The following is a 22,183-nucleotide window of genomic DNA, read 5'->3' on the forward strand; positions in this document are numbered from 1 at the left end:
GTTAGCAGTATACCGGTGGTGTCGAAATTTCCAGAAGTCTTTCCTGATGACATTTGTGAATTACCACCTGAGAGAGAAGTGGAATTCATTATTGACTTGGTGCCTGGGGCAAATCCAGTGTCGATCGCGTCCTATAGAATGTCTCCAATAGAACTAGCAGAGGTGAAGGCACAAGTGCATGATCTTTTGAGTAAACAATTTGTTCGCCCAAGCGTATCACCGTGGGGAGCGCCGGTCTTACTAGTTAAAAAGAAGGATGGAAGTATGAGGATGTGCGTAGACTACCGGCAGCTGAACAAAGTCACTATCAAGAACAAATATCCTCTACCGAGGATAGATGATTTGATTGATCAATTGAGGGGAGCAACGGTATTTTCGAAGATCTATTTGCGATCGGGGTATCATCAAATCCGAGTTAAGAAGGAAGATATCCCAAAGACTGCATTTCGGACTCGGTATGGGCATTATGAGTATTTAGTCATGCCATTTGGAGTGACTAATGCTTCGGCTATCTTCATGGACTATATGAATCGTATATTCCATGATTACTTAGATCAGTTCGTGGTTGTGTTCATTGATGATATCCTAGTGTATTCAAGGAATAAGGAGGAGCATGAAAAGCACTTGAGAATTGTGTTGCATATCCTGAGGGATAGGAAATTATTCGCCAAATTGTCGAAATGTGAATTTTGGTTAGAGAAAGTGCAGTTCTTGGGACATGTGATTTCTAAAGACGGGGTTGCTGTGGATCCGATTAAAGTGGAGTCGGTTATGGAGTGGCAACAACCGACAACTCCAACAGAAGTTCGAAGTTTCTTGGGGTTGGCTGGCTATTATAGAAAATTCATTGAGGGATTTTCTAAATTGGCACTACCCCTAACTAAATTAACTCGTAAGAATGAGAAGTTTGTCTGGAATGAGAAATGTGATCAAAGCTTTCAAGAGTTGAAGAGGCGGTTGACAACAACTCCAGTGTTAATTTTGCCTGACCCTAAGAGACCATTTGAAGTGTATTGTGATGCGAGCGGGCAAGGCTTGGGGTGAGAATTGATGCAGGAGGGAAGAGTAGTGGCTTATGCTTCACGCCAATTGCGTCCTCATGAAGTTAACTATCCGACCCATGACTTGGAACTAGCAGCCGTGGTCTTTGCCTTAAAGATTTGGAGGCACTATTTATATGGTACTCATTTTGAAGTTTTCAGTGATCACAAGAGCCTCAAATACTTGTTCGATTAGAAGGAACTCAATATGAGGCAACGAAGATGGATGGAGTTCCTCAAGGATTATGATTTTGTTCTTTCCTACCATCCAGGAAAGGCTAATGTAGTAGCCGACGCGCTAAGCCGGAAGTCCTTACATGTTGCGACCATGATGAGTCTGGAACAGAGATTGATAGAGGAATTTCGAGATCTGAATCTAGCAATCGAGATGCGACCCAAGAGCTTATTTGTGGGAGTGTTGAAGATCACCAATGAATTCATAGATCACATACGCGAGGCTCAAGAGGATGACCCATTTCTGCAAGGCAAAGTGTTAGATGCAATGGGAGATAAGGATGTGGAGTTTAAGAAGGACACAATCGGGTTAATTAGATTCAAGGGGATGATATGTGTACCATCTTTAGATGATTTGAAAGTTAAGATCTTGGAAGAAGCACATAAAAGTCGTCTTAGTTTCCATCCAGGAATGACTAAGATGTACCAAGATTTGAAGAGAAGTTTTTGGTGGCATGGCATGAAGAAAGATGTAGCTGAATATGTAGCAAGATGTTTGACATGTCAAAAGGCTAAGGCTGAGCACCAGCGACCATCAGGAGAATTAAAGCCACTAGAAATTCCGGAATGGAAATGGGAGAGCATATCTATGGATTTTGTATCTAGTTTATCCAAGACTAGTCGTGGACACGATGCTGTGTGGGTCATAGTAGATCGACTCACCAAATCTGCTCATTTTATTCCGGTGAATATGAAGTATAAAATGGAGAAGCTAGTAGAGTTGTATATCAAAGAATTAATAAGGTTGCATGGAATTCCTTCCAGTATTGTATCAGACAGGGATCCGAGGTTTACCTCACGATTTTGGACAAGTCTGCATGAAGCATTGGGAACAAAGCTGAAGCTCAGTTCAGCTTATCATCCTCAAACAGATGGTCAGACTGAACGAACCATTCAGACACTAGAAGATCTACTTCGGGCGTGTATTATAGAGCAACAAGGCAGTTGGATGGAATGTTTGCCATTGATTGAATTTACTTACAACAACAGAAGATTATTGATCGAAGTACAAGTGAAGGATAACCTCACCTACAAAGCACAACCTCAGAAGATTATTGATCGAAGAATGAAGTCGCTGAGAGGAAAGGAGATCGCGTTGGTGAAAGTGCAGTGGGGACCCAACGAGGGTGATTCAACCTAGGAGTTAGAGGATAGGGTGAGAGAATTGTACCCAAGTTTGTTCCTAGAGTAGTTAATTTCGGGGACAAAATTCCTTAAAGGGTGGGAGTATTGTGACATCCTGGAAATTTCTACCCGGAATTTTGTAAACGATATATTTTGAATAATTATATATATATATATATATATATATATATATATATATATATATATATGTATTATTCAGTATATATATATACTGGGGGAAAGATACGCAGGTTAGGCTGATTAACGAAGAGTAATCCATAACTGGACAATTATAGATTAATTCTCAATTAATTAGTCTAAAAATTATCGTTTTACGTGCAACTAAAAATTTAACAAAACGAACCTATGAACCACGCTTAGGGTTTCATTCTGAGCGTTTTGATATATATATATATTGCCTACTTTCGAAAATGGGCCCTGACGAGTGCAGAGAAACGTAAGGAACTGGAACCAGAGAAGCGGCATGCAAACCGAGGCAGGATTTTAGCATTCAAAAGGTCAAACTTTTCTCTCCTTGTGGCTGAGTATGAAGTCACCTCAAAGGGAAGAGGTGGGCCCCTTTTTGTTCCACTCAAAATGGGACAAGTGGCAAGTGCTTTATGAGAAAAAAAATAGGAAAAAGAAAATCATTTTTCTTAAAAAGCCACATTCTCTCTCTTCCTTCAGCAGAAAATTTAGAAGCTCTTTTTCTCACTCCCACGTTGCTTTTCTTCTTCCTTTCTTCTCCACTTTTGTTCTCCAATAAAGCTCCAAACTTTGCTCATCATTTCTACTCCAAATTGCAAAAGGAAGCCATTTTCGGAGTCGTGAAGCGCACCTCTACGTTGTGGGACTTCGAATTTCAGGTATGGGTGGACTTCTTCTCACATGAAATTCGTGGGTATTGGGTTTTTGGGAGATATGATGGGTAGTTCTACTAGGTTTATGCCTTATGGTAGTTATTTGTGAAGGAATTTGTTGAAAGCATGTTAAACTTGACATGTTTAATGTGAGTAACGCTACCCATTCTGTTTTAGGGTTTTATGATAATGCTTTATGATGTTTGTGTGCTGAAATTGTTGGTAGAAAACTGGTAGAGATGATGAGGAGAGTTAACCTAGGGTTAAATGTGAGAATGGTAGTGATGTGAGTAGAAAAGTGTGAGATTTTGAGGGTTTGAAAAGCTAAATTTGGGGTTAGTGGTAATTGGAGGCTAAAGTGAGTTGATCCTAGTTTAAAATGTCAATTAGGACTTGTAAGAAAGCCTGGGCAAGAGAAAATGAGAAAAAAATGAGTGACAAATGTGAAAGCAAGAGTCATTTCTAGGGTAAATTGGGTGTTGAGGGGTCAACTCTTGAATCGATGGAGTTTTCGCCTTAAAATCAGTTTGAGCAAGTCTAAATTAATGTTATAGACTTGTTTGAGATGAGAGTTTACCCCAAAATTACCCAATTCTCATTTTCACTTCTCAAACCTTGAAAATCCACTAAATTGATGGGTTTTGGATACCTAGATTTTGATTTACCTTGATATGAAGCTTGCCTTTGATTTAAATATGATTTATACATGATTTAGGACTTGTAGGATCCGATTTGAGCAAAATTGGATGTGGGTAAGATGGATTTCTAAATCTGCCAAATTGTGCAGCAAAAAGCTGTCAAATTGTGCAGCCAATTTGATCAAATGTGCAGAAAAATGCTTGTGCATTGCTGGTTTTGGGAAAGGTAGTACATATTGGGTTCTGGACATTTTCTAGCAGATCCCAACGGTCAAAATGTAAACTCATGTACTTGGAACCTCCAGTAAAATTTTCAAGTCGATCCAACGGTTAACGAATCGGAACGAAGAGAATGTTACTGGGGTATTTGAGTAAGGGAAGCTGTAATATGTGAATGTGTTTTGGGCAGAGTTTTCTGCCTCTGCCCTGTTTTCTTGGTTTAGGGTAGTTCTTGAGATTGGAAATTGAATTGCTTGGATATTGTGGAAGCTTGGAGGGGTTGATGGGGACTCGGTGCTGAGAGGAACGAGGATAAGGGCTACGTAGGAGTACGTGAGCTCAGTTGAAGGTGGGCAACTGGGGATGGTGGGTTCATGTTTGATTTGTGGAAGTGGGAGAGTTGATTTGTGCCATCGCCCAATTGCCACCTAGTACCACATATGACGGATACCCCATAATCCAACATGCTTGATGTGAGAAAGCGTGGAAGAGCCAGTCTTCCTACTTTTGTTTGTTGACCACAGAGTGGTACCTAGAGATATGTCGCGGGGGTCAGGAGACCTTGGGGACGTCAGGTGGGATGCTATTGCCCAAAACCAAGCTTGACCAATACCGACCCAACCCGGGCATAGTCAGTCAATGAGAATCTGTGATGTACCTAAACAGGCGAGCTCCTGGCAGCCAACCAATAAAAGAACAAAGACCACAAAGCAAGGAGGCTTGTGTGGTGGCTGGCCAGCTATGGATCTTGAGTGGTATTTGGAATTTGGCCTCTGGTAATCGATTACCAAGGGTGTGTAATCGATTATAGGGCTTAAAAATGGAAACAAGATGTTAAGAAAAACAAAATAATAGGCCTGTGCATCTCACGGGTCACTATACTGGTGAGTATATTGATAAATATGTAAGGCGCCCCCTTCCCTCTTAAACATAACAAAATAACAAATATATAAAAACTACTACAAAAATCAGCCAAAACAGTGACACTAAACAAAATAGTTCATAACATTCTACTAGTTTTCTAAGTAGCATCTAACATTGAGTACAAAGTCACATGTTCATTTTTTTTATGATAGATGATCAATGGTGGATCCGGAAACTTTCCTTAATAGGAACAAAAATAATTTACAATATTTGTCTAGCTTAATTATATAATTAATTCCTTAATTATAATTAAAAAATAAATTAAATCTTTCAATTATTAAAAAATTCAATTAAATTCCTCAATTATTAAAAAACTCATTCATGTTTTAATTATTAAAAATACTACAATCATATATATTTTTTACAACGAAAATAGATATTTTCACATCTATTACCTATACAACCAATGAAACAAAATTTACATCTGTTATCTATACAACCAATGCTACTACATCTGAAATAAAATATAAACGATGTAAAATATCTATTTATAAAATTTTTGTCAAACTAACGGAGTTGACAAAAAGGTTGTACCATTTTAAACGGTTAAAAGATCTTATTAAAATTTTTACTAATTGAGAAATCTAATTAAATTTTTAATTATAATTAAGGAACCAACCGTATAATTAAGCCTCTTGTTATAGAAGAAAAATATTACAAATATTTTTAAAAAGTACATAATATCATGGCAAGAAAATCCAAAATACCCTTACTTTTACAAATGTCATAAATATTATGAAATATTACTGCTTTTAAATAGTACTTATTTATTATAAATTTTTCATATAACAAAAATATTTATTATGTGCATTACACAAACTTAAATTTAAGTTATTTTTTAAAACAAAGAAACACATGCTGATAAGTGGTAGCTAAAAAAAAGGGTTCCCCCTTAATTATGCTGACAAGCTCTTGGGACATTTTGCGTTCTTAAACCTTAAAATGGTTACAAAATGAAAATTTTCATACGTACAGATGGTAGTACCAAGATAATATAGACATCAATGGGTAGTTGGAACACCAGGAAATTTTTATTGGCTTTTGCCCATAAAAATGATTTCTATATCCCGATAATCTAGTAAAACAAAAGGCAACTGTTCCTCTACACATGAGAAGGTCAAGACAAAAGGAAAAGGAGGGAGAAAGTACAAAGGAAACAAGAGACGACCCTGTACAAAAATAACTCTATACTCGTCTCTTTTCAAAAAAGCAAAATGCGGAGGAGGGGGGGGTCAACCTTCTAAAAACAGTGGTAATATACAAGATTTGCAAACGATAAGCAATGATGCCTGCCAATATAACTTCGGTTAGTACTTCAACAGGACACGTGCAGAAACAATGAATACCTGTTTCCATATTCCACAGTCCCCATGAATAATCAGCTTATCTGCACAAAATCCCATGACAAAATCAGGTCTTTCTATTTTTTTTTCCTCATTCTGCCACAAAAAATGAACAAGTACACCTAGTAAAAGAACAAGCAAAAAGCCAGATACACATACACAGGACATATTAATGAACCATGTAGAATTCATCAAATGTTAGGTTACCAACCGTAGATGAGAGTGTAAGGTGGGAAATGGGACTGTGGTTCCAACTTCCAAGGATAAGGGTCCAAACCTAGTGAATAGCTGCAGTAGCTATAGCCAATAAACAGTGGGATCCAAGGGGAAAAAATTTCAGCCAAGGGGATCCAAGCATAAGGGACTAATCCACACACTATCAATTTGAGGACAAGGTGAAACTTAGGACGGTAGCATTTTTAGATCTTTTAGTGAGAAAGTTGGTGGCCAAGATAATTTCAAGAAATAAGTCCTGAAGTCTTTCTCACTAACAGATCTAAAAATAACAATCTGCAGCTATTGTGAACAAAGTCAATATTACTGATATGAATCATTGAGGAGGAACAAAGCCAATCAATTACTGATGTGATCATTGAGGAAAAAAGCTTTCATCTAATCAGAGAACCATATATGATGAATGTGTTTGTTTCATATGCCCGTGGTGAAAAAATCACATAACCCTTCCCCATCCCCAAGAGTCAAACAAACAAATGTAATCCAATGCAATATTTGCACATATACAAGCCAAAACAGGAAAAAACAAATATAGAAATACCTGTACACTGCTGTTAAGGCATAGAAACTCCCATCCTGACAGAACAAGCGCACTTGGCTGCTCCATCAGTTAGAATGCATCATTCCACATTAGAATTAGGTGGCTGGATAAACAAACTGCTCTGCCCTGATTGTAGATGTTGCATATGTTGCTGAGGTTGATGTTGTAAAGCAAGATCTCTAGGAGAATGTTGATCTTGCTCCTGTTGCTGCTGCGACTCAGCCTGATATGGCTGCTGAGATAGGATGGGTTGTGATGACTGTTGGAGAGATTGCGACTGCTGTTGCTGCCACTGTGTATCAGAATTATGTGCCTGAGAAATCAAGCTAACTGATCTTGGCCCCAACCCTTGACTAATTGCTGGTTGCTCATTTCCAGTGGAATTTTCAACAGGAGCACTCCCCAAGGAGCTCACTTGAGTTGTTTGATTGTTCATAGTGGAATCAAATGGTGGTTCTGATACTTTCCACTGAGAAGATACAGTAGAAACACCTGGTACCACACTAGCAGAATCCACACAACCCTGAGTCATTGCACTAACCTGGGAAGCACTGTTTGCAGGCTGTTGATCAGATTGAGTTGGATCAGACTGAGACTTGCTTGATGACACAGAATGCACGAGATGGTTTTGAGGCAACATTCTCTGAACATTTATTTGAGTTTGATTAATTTTCTTAGACTGAATCTGTGGCAGCAGCTGATGGTGGTTCGAAGCAATAACAGCTGGGTGAGGAGGTGACAACAACTGACCTGATGAAACTGGTGAAACCTGTCCTTGACCACTAGTATCTGAAGAAATATGAAGTTGCTTTGATGAAGTGGTTGGTGACCCAGAATGTAGCTTCTGCTGCAACTGTGAATGGTTTGAAGAATGAGCATGACCCAAAGGCTTTGATGGTTGATTTGGGTTTAAACCAGATCCAGGATATAAATTTTGACCTTGCATCATGTGCAAGATTTGGTCCCCTTTTTCACCAGTTTGGCTTCCCGCAGGCAGAGAGAGTCCACTTTGAGAAGTATCCACAGAGAGGTTCTGATGGACCAACATATTTCCTCTTCCCATTCCCTTCAGAAGTTTTGTCTGCTGTTGAGACTGTACATCATGCCGTTGACTAGGATGTTGCCTACTAGGTTGCTGATACTGCTGCTGCGGCGGATGTCGTGGGCGTTGCTTTGCTGCTTGATTAGTCAACCCACTAGCAGTGGGATTCCTGCTGAACCCAGGCTGTATATGGTGAAGTTTTTGCTGTTGGAGCTGGGATGACATGGGAGTCAAAGGGGATGATGGCGTTAAAGGTGAAAGAGGCACTTGCTGAGGAGAATTTTGTGATTGAACCTGAGAACTGTTCTGCAATGGTAATGATGAGATGGGAAGTTGAGACTTTGCCTGGACATGTGGTATTAATGCATTTGATGCAACAAGCTGCTGCTGGTGCTGCAGGTATCGTTGCTGCAGTTGTCTTTCCTTTGCCAACCGGACAGCATATGCTTGTTGCTGTGAATTAGTGGCATGACTCGGACCTTGAAGATGAGGACGAGGATTACTGAGATGGGACTGCTGCTGGGACAGTTGGTGTGGCTGTTGGGCATGTCCTGGGTAAGGCTGAACTGGTGGTGTTGTCTGATTGCTAAAGGCAGAACTCAGCCCACAAAGAGCAGGAATACCTTGACTGTTGCCTTGGGTGACCTGCCTCTGAAGCTCTGGAACCATCATTTGTCTCTGATGTTCTGGGTTATGACCAGGCTAATGGCAATGGGGAAAATGTCATCAGTAGAAATAAAATAAGATCACTGCAAGGATGCTGAGTTGGTTGGGATACAGCCAAAACACATCTTTGATTTTGGTAAAAAATAAACCAATCTCCTAACAAAGCCTAAGTGAGACCATTGCAGTTATGAAAACAAGGATGCTGAGTTGGTTGGGAAATAAGCTTCATAGCACAAGGTGAAATACAGCCAAAACACATCTTTGATTTTGGCATTTTGCTAAGTTCTTAAAAAAAATGGTTTTTCGTTTAAATTTTCTTTCCGGAAATTTGATTATTAGCTATTGTGGATAATACTATCCACAGAATCAATTGAATCCTAAAAAGATGGAATAAGAATACTTCTCACCCTCATCATATGTAGATTCTCATGAGGTCTTAAGATTGAGTTGCCTTGTCCAGGACCAACTCCAGAGTGCATATTTACAGGGCTTGGCATACCAACCATACTAGAGGAAAGCATGCTTCCAGAATTAAGCATTGATGGTGATGCCATTCCTTGAAACCCTGGCCTCATTGCCATGTTTTTGTTAATTCCACCCATTAAGCCCATACCATTTCCACCAGGAAGTATGCGAACACCATGATCACTTCCAGAAAGAGTCCCTGTAACTGACATACTCTGCTGAATGTTTCTTCCAGATAGCATTTGATTGTATTGTATTCTCTGTTGCTCATCCACTGATGAAGGTGAATTTCTTGGAATCCCATATCTACCACCCCTGAAACAAATGCATCAATTGATAGTATAAAAACAAATGATGTTAATGAACAAAATCTAATCACACAGCAAGAATCTTCAGCCATAAAACTGCACACCTGACAGATGCACCAGGAGATGATGACAAGTTATGGCCAAGAACCATACCAGAAGAAGACCCTGGTAGTGAAGAATTCACCCCGGATGTAGGAAGCATTGATGGTACAAAACCTTGATTCGGTAATGTCAAACCACCAGGATGAGAACTTTGATACCCAAGGGCTGGGACATCTGGATTTATTTCTTCAGCTTCACAGAGATCAAGTGGCCTTCATCCAGGATTCAAACAAAAATTAACTACTTGTGCTAAACAAACTAACCAGGTGTACCAAAATTTTAAAATTACAAGGAAAACCCAACTACAGCTAGATGAGCATAGTAGACAATGCAACAGAACCCTAAAGTTATAAAATTTCCATGTTACCCAGAAAATAAAAAACATACGTTAAAATACATCCATTCAGGTTGTTGGGGATGGTTAGGGAAAGAGCAATCACGTGTGAATTATGGACAGGCGCTAATTGTTTTGAATCCAGGTTATCAACCTGCATATAACAAGACTTTCTGTTAAGAATCGTGCCACAAACTAAAGACAAAATGGGAAGTTTTGAATTTTATATAGCTACAATTCTGCTCCATGCAGACAATATCCTACAGAAGTAAACACTAATCAGACCAATGAGCAGTAATTAGAGTGTCCCAATTCAGAAGGCCACAGAAAATCAAAGAAATTGCTCCAAAAAACAGGCACAAATAAAGTTTTGCAGTCTAATATATGTTAGAAGTATACCTAATAAATTTCAACCAATAATAGTGGTAAAAAAAGTGTGTTGCTAGCTGTTCTCATATACAAACTAAGTTAAATGTAATCTGCAATGAAAAATTTAACAAATTACTCAAATGATGTACATCTTTGATCTATTTTGTTTTTTCAATCATAACCTCATTAAAAAAGTTGACAATTAATATTATTGATCTTATGAAAAACAATACACATATTATCAACAAAATATTATTTATGGTGAATTAGTTACAATGAACTATAAATTGATACAAATTTTATATTATTTTCATCTATACTAATAATAAAGGGAATACCCACATTTGGCTTACGCAATTTATAAGACAATTTTATCCTATAACTACTCTTTAAACCATCCATTACTCTCTTTTTAACTACATTGACCACCCCACTATCATTAATATCAGTTTCTTTCCTCTCAATAGATAAATAATATAATATATTTTTACATTGTTAACCTCCTTCCTTTCTCTCTCCCTCTTTTATTTTATCTTCATTTAAAATAATATAGAGACGTGGATTTCTCCTAGTATTCATATAAACCAATACGTCTAGTTTATGTATAATCAATTTACCCACTAATGGGGAAGCAATCATAGGAGTTGTTTCCTAAGTTGATTAGGGGAAGGATTCAAACTCCAAACATTAAGGTTTTCTCATAGATGATAACAGTTATGTCATACAGTTGGCTCTTAAACTGATATTCATAGTCATATCACTACATGCAATGCAAATGATGCAATTCTTGTTGAAGTTGGACTAAGCCGCTAACTAAATTTAATTCTGCATTAATAGCCACTAACTAATCATCTAATTTAAGCACCGACACTAGTGATTAACAAGGTTATCAAATCAAGATTCAAATCATAAATCAAAAGGCCTATTTTCCAAATAATGAATTTAACTGTACAGTTAATCCTAAGATTGATGTCCAATAATTAAAATAATATGTGTGTGTGTGTGTGTACACATGCAGGTAACAAAGTCAAATGCCAATTTTAATGTCACTGCATCTTAGAATCTATCCTGATATAAATGCTTTGGATTCAAACCTGATTCTGAGGGTAATGCTGCTTCTGCCCAATCTTTATAATTTTCTCAAAATGAGACTTCAGTGTATCCTCCTCCAATGGCCCCTGCAAACGTTGAAACAACTGCCTTGCACTACCCTGCTAAAGATATGAAAGATTTACCCAATTAAAGCTGCAAAATGTATGTCAAACACGAGGTTTCAACAATGCATCCAAATATACTAAAAATGAAAAACAAATTACATGCCTTAGGAATTCCAGGTAATGTAGAAGGATAAGAATGTGAAGACCCTGAATCTTCAGCACTATCTGCACCATCCCCGGTAGTTCTATCCATTAAATTTTTATGACGCTCCTTGCATTCTTTTGGTTTCCGAAAGACGCACTGGAAATATTATAAAATGTCATTATCGGAAAAAATCTAATTAAATCCTAATTAAACTACCAAATTACAAATTAACTATAAATTTTAGCATTTAAAGCTTCATAATGAACACTGCATCAGAGCTTCAAAATATATGACAAATGTAATCAGTTAACCCTAAATACTCCCAATTACTGAATTTTTGTTTATAGAAGTTACATGGATACCCATCCTTTGAAGCAGGAGGTGCAATTGGTAGGTGTCAATAATAATATCTTTTTAAGAAGAATGATTTTCAGTAATGGTCTAATGAAATGTCACAGGTCCAGCAACTATGACACTGTCTTCTAAAACTATCCATATTAGCACATCAGTACCTTAATTTGAAGAGCACTATTGATAGCATCACTTATGAGCTCCCAGTTTGGACCCATATCATGCACCAGGACCACAAGAGCCTGCAACAGGCAGGAGAATAATGGTAAGTCTTTTACACAATTGATAGATATTAAAGTGTAAAATATTTATTAAAAAATAACACAAAAAATGATAAAGCAAATGAATTCCAAACAACCTGATCTTCAAATAGTGACCAAGGACTTCCAGAACCAGGCTGTCCAGCTGAAATCTAATAGGAAAAAATGAAAATAAATAAGAGAATTAGCAAAATCACAGAAAGAAAATTTGCTAGCATATGAGCATCTAACTTCACATCAAAATTTACCTTCAGAGCTTTAGCTTTCCGGCCCCTGTCTCGCCCACTAATGATCTTAATAAATTTATTAGGATTTGACATGTTACTCATTTGTGACGCAACTGGGGAAGGAATAGAATTAGTCATGGACACAATATTGTCCAAAGGATTATCAAGTGACTGCCTCATTATCTTTGGTTTCTTAGAATTGGGTTGCCCACAGAAACCTTCAAAACATGATAATTGAACTAATAATTCATGAACTAATTGTAAGTAAAAGAAGTTTCTAGAATCTATTATAAAATTACAAGTAGTTTTACCACTACTTCCATTAGATTCAAAGTGATGACTTTCCCCTCTCTTCTTGGACTGATCCCTCTGCATTGAGAACCCCCAACAGAATGATTAATTAGAAAATAATATTCATAAACAGTGTATACAGTAAATTTAAAAATACCCATAGGAAGTTGGGGGTTTGGGTAGCAATTCAAGTTTCAAATTGTTATAACAACTTTCTGATGTTCCAAAGAAGCAAAAATACAGACAGACACAGACAACCTTCTGACATGCCAAAAAGAGATATGAAAAGTAGTGTCTTCTATGTGACTGAACTTAGTAGGCATCAGATTTACCTAAAACTAGAGTAGCACCTATGCAACAAGCACGGGCAAAAAACTGCAAAGTTGTAAAGACAAATTACTAGGTTGCTTGCATGGAATTCTTAAACAATGTTGTCTTCCCACCCACTCCGGAAGATAAAAGAGTAGTCCTTAAAAGACTAAAAAATGTAACGATTTTTTTTTTCATTTTCCTCGTATTTCAAACAACACTCACTTAAAAAACTAGTCCACATAATATCAAATAGAGATCTTTTAGAATGTGGGTTTAGGCCTAACTCAACCGCAAAAGCTAACTCATAGGGTGAAGGTTATATACTCTATCTTGGCACTATCTCTAGCCGATGTTGGACTTAGGTTTTTCCCAATACATCCCCTCACGCCCAGCACTTTTGGGCTTGGTGCATGGATAACATGGTGGGAGGCCCTTTAATGGATCTAAGATAGGCTCTAATACCATCTTAGAATGTTGGTTTAGGCCTAACTCAACCTTAAAAGCTAGCTCATGAGGTAAGGGTTGTCCCCCACTTATATATTCTATCTTAGCCTTATCTCTAGTCAATGTGGGACTTGGATTTTTTCCCGATAAGATCTTAAATGCAACCCCATGTGGTGAAAGAGATGGACTTGAAAATGCACTAATACCAGCATTTCACTTCAATACACCAGAGCACAACATAAAGTGAACAGTGCTCAAGTTTAGCTTCATTATCTTTCCAAAACTTTGAAACACATTGGAAGAAACATCCTAACATTAACAGAAGCCCATACTCATCAAAAACTCCAAACAAATTGCTCTTTATGAATTCAAGGTAATGCAAAAACTAAATGGGAACATGTTCCTTAGTGCTGCAAGACATTACCTGTTCCAGGGAAACATGTAGCAGTTGCAATGACAAGTAATAACAGGATCAGAATCCCATTATTCTTAATTAAAAGCATACCTATCCAAATTACCTGCTGCCAAACTGTAGTATCTAAAAGAAAAACTCAGTATTTACTTAGCATCTTCAGGAGACCTAATTTGTAAAGATCCTACTCTCCCCCCACCCCCCCCCCCCCCCCCCCTCCTCCTCCCTTTTTTGAACCGCTACAGCTGAAAGAGGAAATTTCACTGAAAAAAGGTTACCTGTTCATTTAGAACAACAGAGTCCAACTGCCATCCCTGATCATATGTAGTACCCTGCAGAATAAAAGCAAATACAGCTGAAATATACATTCTGAAGTAAATAAAAAAAAAGTACCTCCACATGTTCAAAAATAAGCATGGCTTAAGTTATATAAATACAAATTCATTATTACCAGAGTCTTTGCCTTCTTCTTCTTCTTTGTTTTAACAAATGTTTCTGCACAGTCCTGAGATAACTGTTTTTCATAATCTGCAACTGACTCAACTTCAGTACTTTTCTGGATCAGGGGTCCAACATGTAAAGTACTCTGGTCATCATGAAAGGAATTGGTATCACCACTTGAAGCATCCGCCTTAGCTTGAGCCTGTACAGTCCCAATGTTGACAGTGAAAGGACTTACAACTCTATGCCTAGTAGCAGTGCGCATGCGCTTTGTTGGTATTGACCCAACATTTAAACTAGCAGGTCTTTTTTCAAACAGCATGGATGGTTGATTTCCAGTTGCATAGTGTACATAAGGAAAATCAGCACCAGCATCACCAAATCTAGGAGTGTAAGCCTTCAAATTTTTATGTTTCTTCTGCGCAGATTTTGATGATCTGTTGCCCTCGTAGACACTGGGCAAGTAATAAGTTCTGGTTTCTCCTTCTTCCTCATCATATGCATTCTCTTGAGACCCAAACTCTATTTCAATCAATAAAAAGAAATAATGACAGGTTCCAGAGCAACCAACAATAGACTAAAAATTCCAAACAATGCAAGTAGTCAATAGTACCTGCTGCAGTATCATACACAGATGTTGCAACTTCCTCTTGAATGCTACTCCCAGTTTTCTGAAAAAATATATTCTATTGTTTCAATAAGTTAAATTAAAAAAATAATATGTTTACATAAATATTTAAACTAATAAGATAAAAACATTATTCCGGAAACAGCTTTGCCATCCAGGAGGGAATAAAACATAGTAACCAAGCATTTGTTTCTTTTTTTTTCCTGGTAAACAAAGTAGCTGTGTAACTTTGATCATAAATTTACCTCGAACTGTAGGAAATGAGATTCGATAGCTTTTCTATATGTTTCCATTGCAGTAGGAGGAACTTCATAAAAAAGATTTTCCTATAAATGACATGAGAAATAGTTATTTGCTTATAACAATAATGCAACAAACAACAACAACAAAAGCCTTATCCCACTAGTTGAGATTTTCTTACATTGATAATAACAAAATAATAACAAAAGTACTCCACAAAAATATCTATTAAATCACAAGTTAGATTAAAAAGTCACATCCAGTGGAGTTCAAAATGAATATTGCATTTGGCTATAACATGTTGAGGGCAAATGAACATGTGATGTGACATAATCACATACATAGGCCACACACAGACACAGTTACACAGCTAACATCAAAATAAAAATTTTAACCAGAATTATAAGGTAACTTGTCACATACTTCATTAAGATGCTCATCCCATGACATATCTACAGTGCTTGAGTCAAATATCTTTTCAGGTGTTGTTGGTGCTTCTGCTTGAGAGGAAATTCCATGAGATCTATTAGCCTTTAAAAATCTCAAAGCATATGCATGCACTTTAAGTGCAGCATGTTTTTCAGGATTTTGTCCCTCCAAAAATTTGCTTGTCTCCTGACCAAAACAATCAACATTTAAGTATCAATAACAAATAACTCAATAAGTAAATCAGGATGTAGCAACTAGTTAAGAAAGAAAAAATTAAGCATCCCAAATCCCCCAGATAAAAAAAAAAAATGCTCTCTGATGCATCTAATCCAATTAGTGAGTAAAAGACAGGCAGCCATCCTAAAAATGAGTATATATCAACATCAACAACAAACAATAGCCAAACAAAAGAAAAGAAGTGGTAATTAAAAACAACATATTTTGTCTAGATAATTAGTAGTTTTTAAACTACAATTTCAAACAAGGCTTAAAATCCAGAAGTCATCTCCAAATGTAAATCAGAAGATAAAATGCATTATGAAATTTACTATTTTCAACTTACGGTTTGCATAAATTTTATGCTACCTAATTTCATCAAGCATAATAAAGTGTAACCATTATCAACTTGTGAAAATTAATTTATTTCCAATGTTAATTCATGAAAGAAATCAACATAAAGCCAAAACTCAAATAACTACACCACCTAAATTTATTTTAACAAACAATCTCTAGTCACTATAATCAAGCATAACCACCCAACCAGCTCTAAGGATGTTGTGGATCCACTCTAGTATGATTTCATTTTGAAGTAAACCATATTTTTCAGTTTATAAATTTAATAAACTAAACCAATTGCTCTTAATTTATTTTGGTTTAAAGATTATCAATAGTGTATCAGATAATACTAATGTATTATTACTCCTTAATACATTCAAAAGCTGTTATTCATTAGCAATAATAAAGTAAAATAACAGCACTCAAAAAAATACTAGTACGAAGTCTTCTCACAAACTCCAATGGCAACCAACAGCAATGTTTTAATAAGTAACGAAATCAAAAGGCAAAAGGCAAAAGACCAAAAGCAAATAAAAAAGTCAGAAAATTATAAGTCTCATGAGCGTAAGTCTAGTCCCATAAAAATCTAACAAAATGTATGCATGCACTCATTGAACCAATTCAAAAAGAAAATTCATATAACTACAAAAATCTAGCAATACAATGATCAAATTCAAACAGCACTGTTTCTTTTGTGGATAGAGCGAAAAGGACAGAGAAAATAATCAGCACCATATTGCTATTTCTTCTTTGATCCCTCAAAGCTTCATTTGCATCAACTTTCCCAGATTCAACACAACCAACAATGCAGTTAATACCAAGATCATTGTCTAGAAGCAGCTTAGCTGAATGCCAAAACTGCATGACAGCCTTTGCTATCCTGTGAGACAAAATTTTTGTCTCTAATTGTCTGTTCAGTTTTTCAAATCTTGAGCGACAAGTAAAAGCTGTTTGATGGCCCAATTGTGCAGCAGCAGCTATCTTCCAAAGGCGCTCCTACAAATGCATTTTTTTTGGAGAAAAAGAAACATTTCAAGAATAATCATATATAAATTTAAGAATGATTATTATTTTGCTAGTTTCTAAATGGAAAAGATTGCCACAGAAAGTATGAGGGAGTACAACATCACTAGTGAGTATAAAAAATTAAACCTGAGCAAAATCATTTGCTAGCCATGCCATTTCCTCTAGAACAAAACCCCAGTGTGACTTTCTGTGGTTCTGTGTGGATAAGGAGTGAAGAGATAATTCTGCAATTCTCTTCCGCTTGGCCTGTTTAGTGCATTATATCAGACCTTTAAAATTTATTGCCCAAACAACCAAATTTAACCAAAAAGTATAAACAGAAATCCATGGAAATGGAACCAGAAATAGAAACCTCTATAATTTTAGCCTCTTCCAAAATTGAATCTTCATGAGCCTTGTCTGCTAACTTCATATTGTGCATAGGACATGGTTGATCATCAGAGGCGGCGCTTGTACCCTTTACATCTGGAGCAGTCTTAGGAGGTTCTGAAAGTGACACATCCACAGGAACCTGATGTCTTTCACAGCTGTTTTCCTTGACAAAATTGGACTGATCCACTAAGATGGTATCTTTATCAACTTTTGATATGTTACTGTCATTATGAGGTACTCCTTTGACATTTGACATGCAAGAACTCTTAATATGGACATCTTCCTCAGCTTTGACAATATTACCACAACCAGAATGATTTTGATAACCAGCATCATGCTCATTGCTAACAGTAGCACCATTTGCATTTTTGGTCTTATGCCTATCTTTCACAACTTTGCAGCCAGCGAAGTTCAGTTTATTCTCTAATGCAAATGTTTGTTCCATGGTATTTCCATTAGCATCAACATTCTTTGTATTAGTACACATATCACTATCAATATTTACATCTCTAACTAAGCTAGTTTTTGTGCACGAGGACTCTAAATTGAAATTCTTGCCTAATGTAGCAATGCTATTTTGGCCTTCATTTAGTACACTTTTCCTGTCTACTTCTACATTGCCAAACCCATTTGGCTGACAATAAGGCCCATTTTCAGGTTTTGTAGTAGGTACATGAGGTGGAGGCTCATGATTGACAACAGCTACTGGCTCCCTTAATTCAACTATGTTATCTTCTCCAGAAGCCATGAGAACTGGGTCTTGAACAGTATTATCTTCAGAAGGTAGAGTTCCATGATTTTCTTTTAAGTTTCTATTCACCGTAATATCCAATTTGTCTTCGGGAACACTAGCATTGCCACTAGTGGATTGATGATCTCGGATCCCAACCAATTCATTATTCAGAGTATTATTAGTAGTCAAATATTTGGGGCCAACATCACCATTTAAACAGGAAGGCTTTGGCTTAGATACAGTTGACAAATTAAGGTTCTTTTGGCTATTTGTTTCAGACGTTAACCCCTTCACTTCCCTTGAAGCTCCCCGAGGACCATGACCTGATCTAGATCGGTTCCTTCGTGCATATGGCCGGAAAATAGCAGAATCTTCAGTCTCCTTAGCATTTTGACTCCCATCAATTTGGGAAGACTGTTCTGACAGAGCAATATTATTCCTTCTGTTTGAATGCAAGCACCTCCTTTCAGTTTCAGGCAACTCATTCTCACCATCAAAAAGTAGGAGATTATCAGCAGTATTAGGCTCACTGGCCAAAGGAGCCCCGGGTCTAGCACTACTGTCAACAGAGTCACCATGAGGGGAGGCAGTCAATGCAAAACTACCTTTTGCTTCACTGAGATCACAATAGGAAAGTGACAGGAGAAAGAAGCAACGAAGCATTAAAAAAATTAATACACAAAAGATACACATATATGCATGGGAAAAACTAGATAAGAATAGTCAACCTGGTCACAAACTGCTCATGAAGCTGATCAGTGAGTGAAGTAGACTGAACACTAACTGAAGCAGCATTCCCAGACTTAAAGTCCAGAGGATTCCCACCCTGCACTTACAAAGTACAGGTGACCATCATTTACATCAAAGTATTGTGAGATATGAAATGCAAAAGATCAAAACTTTCATACTTTTTCAAGAAATTCAAGCTCTCTTCTTCTTTCTTCACGAACATCATACTCCTCTCTGATATTGACATGCACTAGTTATTCTTTATGAATAAGAATGGAATGGATTGGCAGTAAAAAAACGTAATCAAACGCAAAATGCAACCACATGAAGGGTTTTCCCGTCACCTGAGCTCTGCTTGCGCCTTCTCAATTGCTGCTCTGCGCGGAGAGATCTTCAAACCTATACCAATTCCACCGTCAACAACTCCACCCATAGAATCAACCTCAGCATTTACAAGGAGAGCAGATCCTGATTTATATCCATTCATTCCCAACCTTTAATATCTTAAAGCTTCACTTCCCATCTTTTAAAGAGTCTGCCAAATTTGTGAAGTGAAGAGGGTAAAAAAAGGCATAAATCAAATGATAAAGCAATTGTAGCAACACAAAAAAAAAAAAAAAAAGTTTTCAGGACATACAAAATAATATCTCTAAGAATTTGGTTTTTATCCAATGACACATATCCATGTGGCCAACCTCACCTAGTGGGATAAGGGTATTGTAGTATCGAGACACAACTTCCCATCAATCAAACATTAGAATGTTATTATGTAAACACCATGGTCATGGATTAGTGGTACAAAATGGAATAGAATAGATCAGAATATAATGATAGAGATGGATTGGAATGGAATGGATAAAAATGTCAATTCATTGTTTGGAAAAATGCCAAAATGGAATGAGTTATGGCTTTTTAAGTCCCACATTATCCTTATTTAAATATATTATCCCTATGAGGTTGTTGATTAGGTTATAATTCGCATAGATAAAATGGTTATTTTATAATTCAAAAGTTTTGTTCCACCAAGTGCACCCCAAATTTGCGGGAGATAATTGGGGTTAAACAATGAAATGGACTGGATCATGCTCCATCTTCTTCCATTATGTTCCATTCCTATTTTTACAAACCAAACAATGGAACAGCTTCCCTTTCCACTCCATGCCTCTCCACTCCACCCTCTACCACCTATCCAAACATAGCCTATATATGACAAATGACAGAAAAACGCAAAGTAGTTAATGCACATCTCCCCGAGATCTTTGGACTTGGAGGATCATTTATAAAGGATCAAAATCCTTGATATCTTCTCCCAATCTGTTATCAAGAGATAGAATCCCCCTAAATCCCATATGACACTATCTTACTTGTTAACCAAGCATCTCATTCTCCCCACTATAATGAGGGACTAAGCCCTCTGGTAATGGATCTAATGTAATACAAAAGCCTCCTAGAGCACGTACTAAGTTGAGTGTTGGAGTCTCTTTACAAGTACACCCACTACCACCCACAACCACTGTACTTGGAGCCTCAGGAAACCATCACCAGTCTTGAAGGAAAACAAATAAGCAAGAAAGGCACTCCATAAAAAGTTTGAAATATGTGACCTGCTTTCCAGCAAGGTTTAATTCGCTATCTAACAGGTTCGTACCTATTAGAAAGTGGACTGAACTCTATCCAAAGAATAACTATTAAGTTAGGATGTCAGAAAGACCACCTACCAAACAATGGCTGCTAGTTGCAAGGTTCTTTATTGGCTATAGGTAAAAGGGGGAAGGTTGTAGAATGAAGAATGTGCAAATGGGGAAGACATAGGTTTTGGCATGTTCATATTTTGAATTCTGAAATAAGTGGTTTTTTTTTTTGCTCAGCAAAAATAGATATATTTATATATATGAGGAGTACCACTGGTACTAAAAGTACATGATGAGGATTAGGTAGACAGCTGGTTCCTTTGGTAGACAGCTGAATGAAATTAAAGATCAAGATGATCGCGGATAAGGAGAGTATATAATTTATTTAAAGGTAAGCGCAACATATACACAGTCATATATGCTACAGGAACATCCAAAATATCATCCAAGATGAAGGGGTGAAGGCACCTCAGTTTAAACTGTTCAAACGGGAAAGCAAATGCAAAACCAGACAAAGGTTGCAGACTCATCAAAGATGCCAACTAATAGCAACAAGCAAAATAGTCTGGTAGTTTACAATTAAGTATTAGTAGTCACTAATAAATGCACATATTGAGAAACTTCTGCATGCATGAATCACTTGCCACCAATGATTTTCTTCCTTTCAAATTTCAAACCAAACATATAAGCTTCAAATTTCAAACCATTCACTTCAAAGATACGCATTCCATTTAATTTCCCAAAAGGGGGACAAATTCCCCTGCATTTAATACCACATTAATGCCAAATACCCATAAACAGACAAACCCAAATGCACTTCCAACACAATGCATGACACAGTCGCAACGAGACAACAATCAACCACAATTCGCCCAACAGAATTAAGCCCTAACAGCACCCATTTCCACGAATTCCCCTAATTTGCATGATCCTAGGGTTTCCACGGGAACGCACGAAAATGCCAAAACCACAACAATTGATGCAATAAAAGCACCTGAATCCACAAAAGGGTGGCGTAATTGGGAGCCAAGGCACAACGTGAGAGCCCCAAGAGGCCGTTTCAGCGCAAAGTTTCTCTCTCCTAGGGTTTTGGAAAAGGGGCACCACTTCGATCACGATTTGCCCATGGAAACCAACATGTAGCAGCAAATGTCAGCCATGGAAGCAATATCGGAGAATCAAACGTCGCCAATTTGGGTAATCGTGATGGTGATTTTGTTCCTCTCTAATTCGTTTCGTCCGCTATATTTTGCACGTTCGTTGTTCTTCTTGCGCGTGTGGGTGGCGAGGGACTATGCGAGTTGTTGTGGGCTGGGCACGAAGACGACGACGTATACGGGGGATTTCACAAATTTT

General features: G+C 37.3%; 1 protein-coding gene across 3 annotated transcripts; it reads right to left on the minus strand.

Moving 5' to 3' along the window:
• Positions 1-6,049: 6,049 nt before the first annotated feature.
• LOC100811365 (chromatin modification-related protein EAF1 B) lies at positions 6,050-22,156 on the minus strand. Of its 3 annotated transcripts, XM_041010437.1 has the most exons (23): positions 21,822-22,156; positions 19,541-19,731; positions 19,376-19,430; positions 19,196-19,293; positions 17,715-19,083; positions 17,489-17,608; positions 17,069-17,332; positions 15,776-15,967; positions 15,358-15,438; positions 15,098-15,155; positions 14,495-15,006; positions 14,322-14,375; positions 12,896-12,953; positions 12,606-12,802; positions 12,456-12,509; positions 12,259-12,339; positions 11,765-11,902; positions 11,539-11,658; positions 10,129-10,229; positions 9,744-9,953; positions 9,274-9,646; positions 7,159-8,902; positions 6,050-6,427 (listed from the first exon to the last, which is right to left on the minus strand). In XM_041010437.1, the coding sequence occupies exons 2-22, from the start codon at positions 19,681-19,683 to the stop codon at positions 7,238-7,240; spliced, it is 5,943 nt and encodes a 1,980-aa protein (XP_040866371.1). In that variant the 5' UTR covers positions 19,684-19,731; positions 21,822-22,156; the 3' UTR covers positions 6,050-6,427; positions 7,159-7,237. The 3 variants fall into 3 exon arrangements, with proteins under 3 accessions (XP_040866371.1, XP_040866370.1, XP_040866369.1); XM_041010436.1 differs by having other exon boundaries at positions 9,274-9,637; positions 11,539-11,655; positions 12,606-12,953; XM_041010435.1 differs by having other exon boundaries at positions 11,539-11,655; positions 12,606-12,953.
• Between the last annotated feature and the right edge of the window lie 27 nt (positions 22,157-22,183).

Source organism: Glycine max, chromosome 16, assembly GCF_000004515.6.
Source record: "Glycine max cultivar Williams 82 chromosome 16, Glycine_max_v4.0, whole genome shotgun sequence".
In the NCBI taxonomy this organism is placed as follows: Eukaryota; Viridiplantae; Streptophyta; class Magnoliopsida; order Fabales; family Fabaceae; genus Glycine; species Glycine max.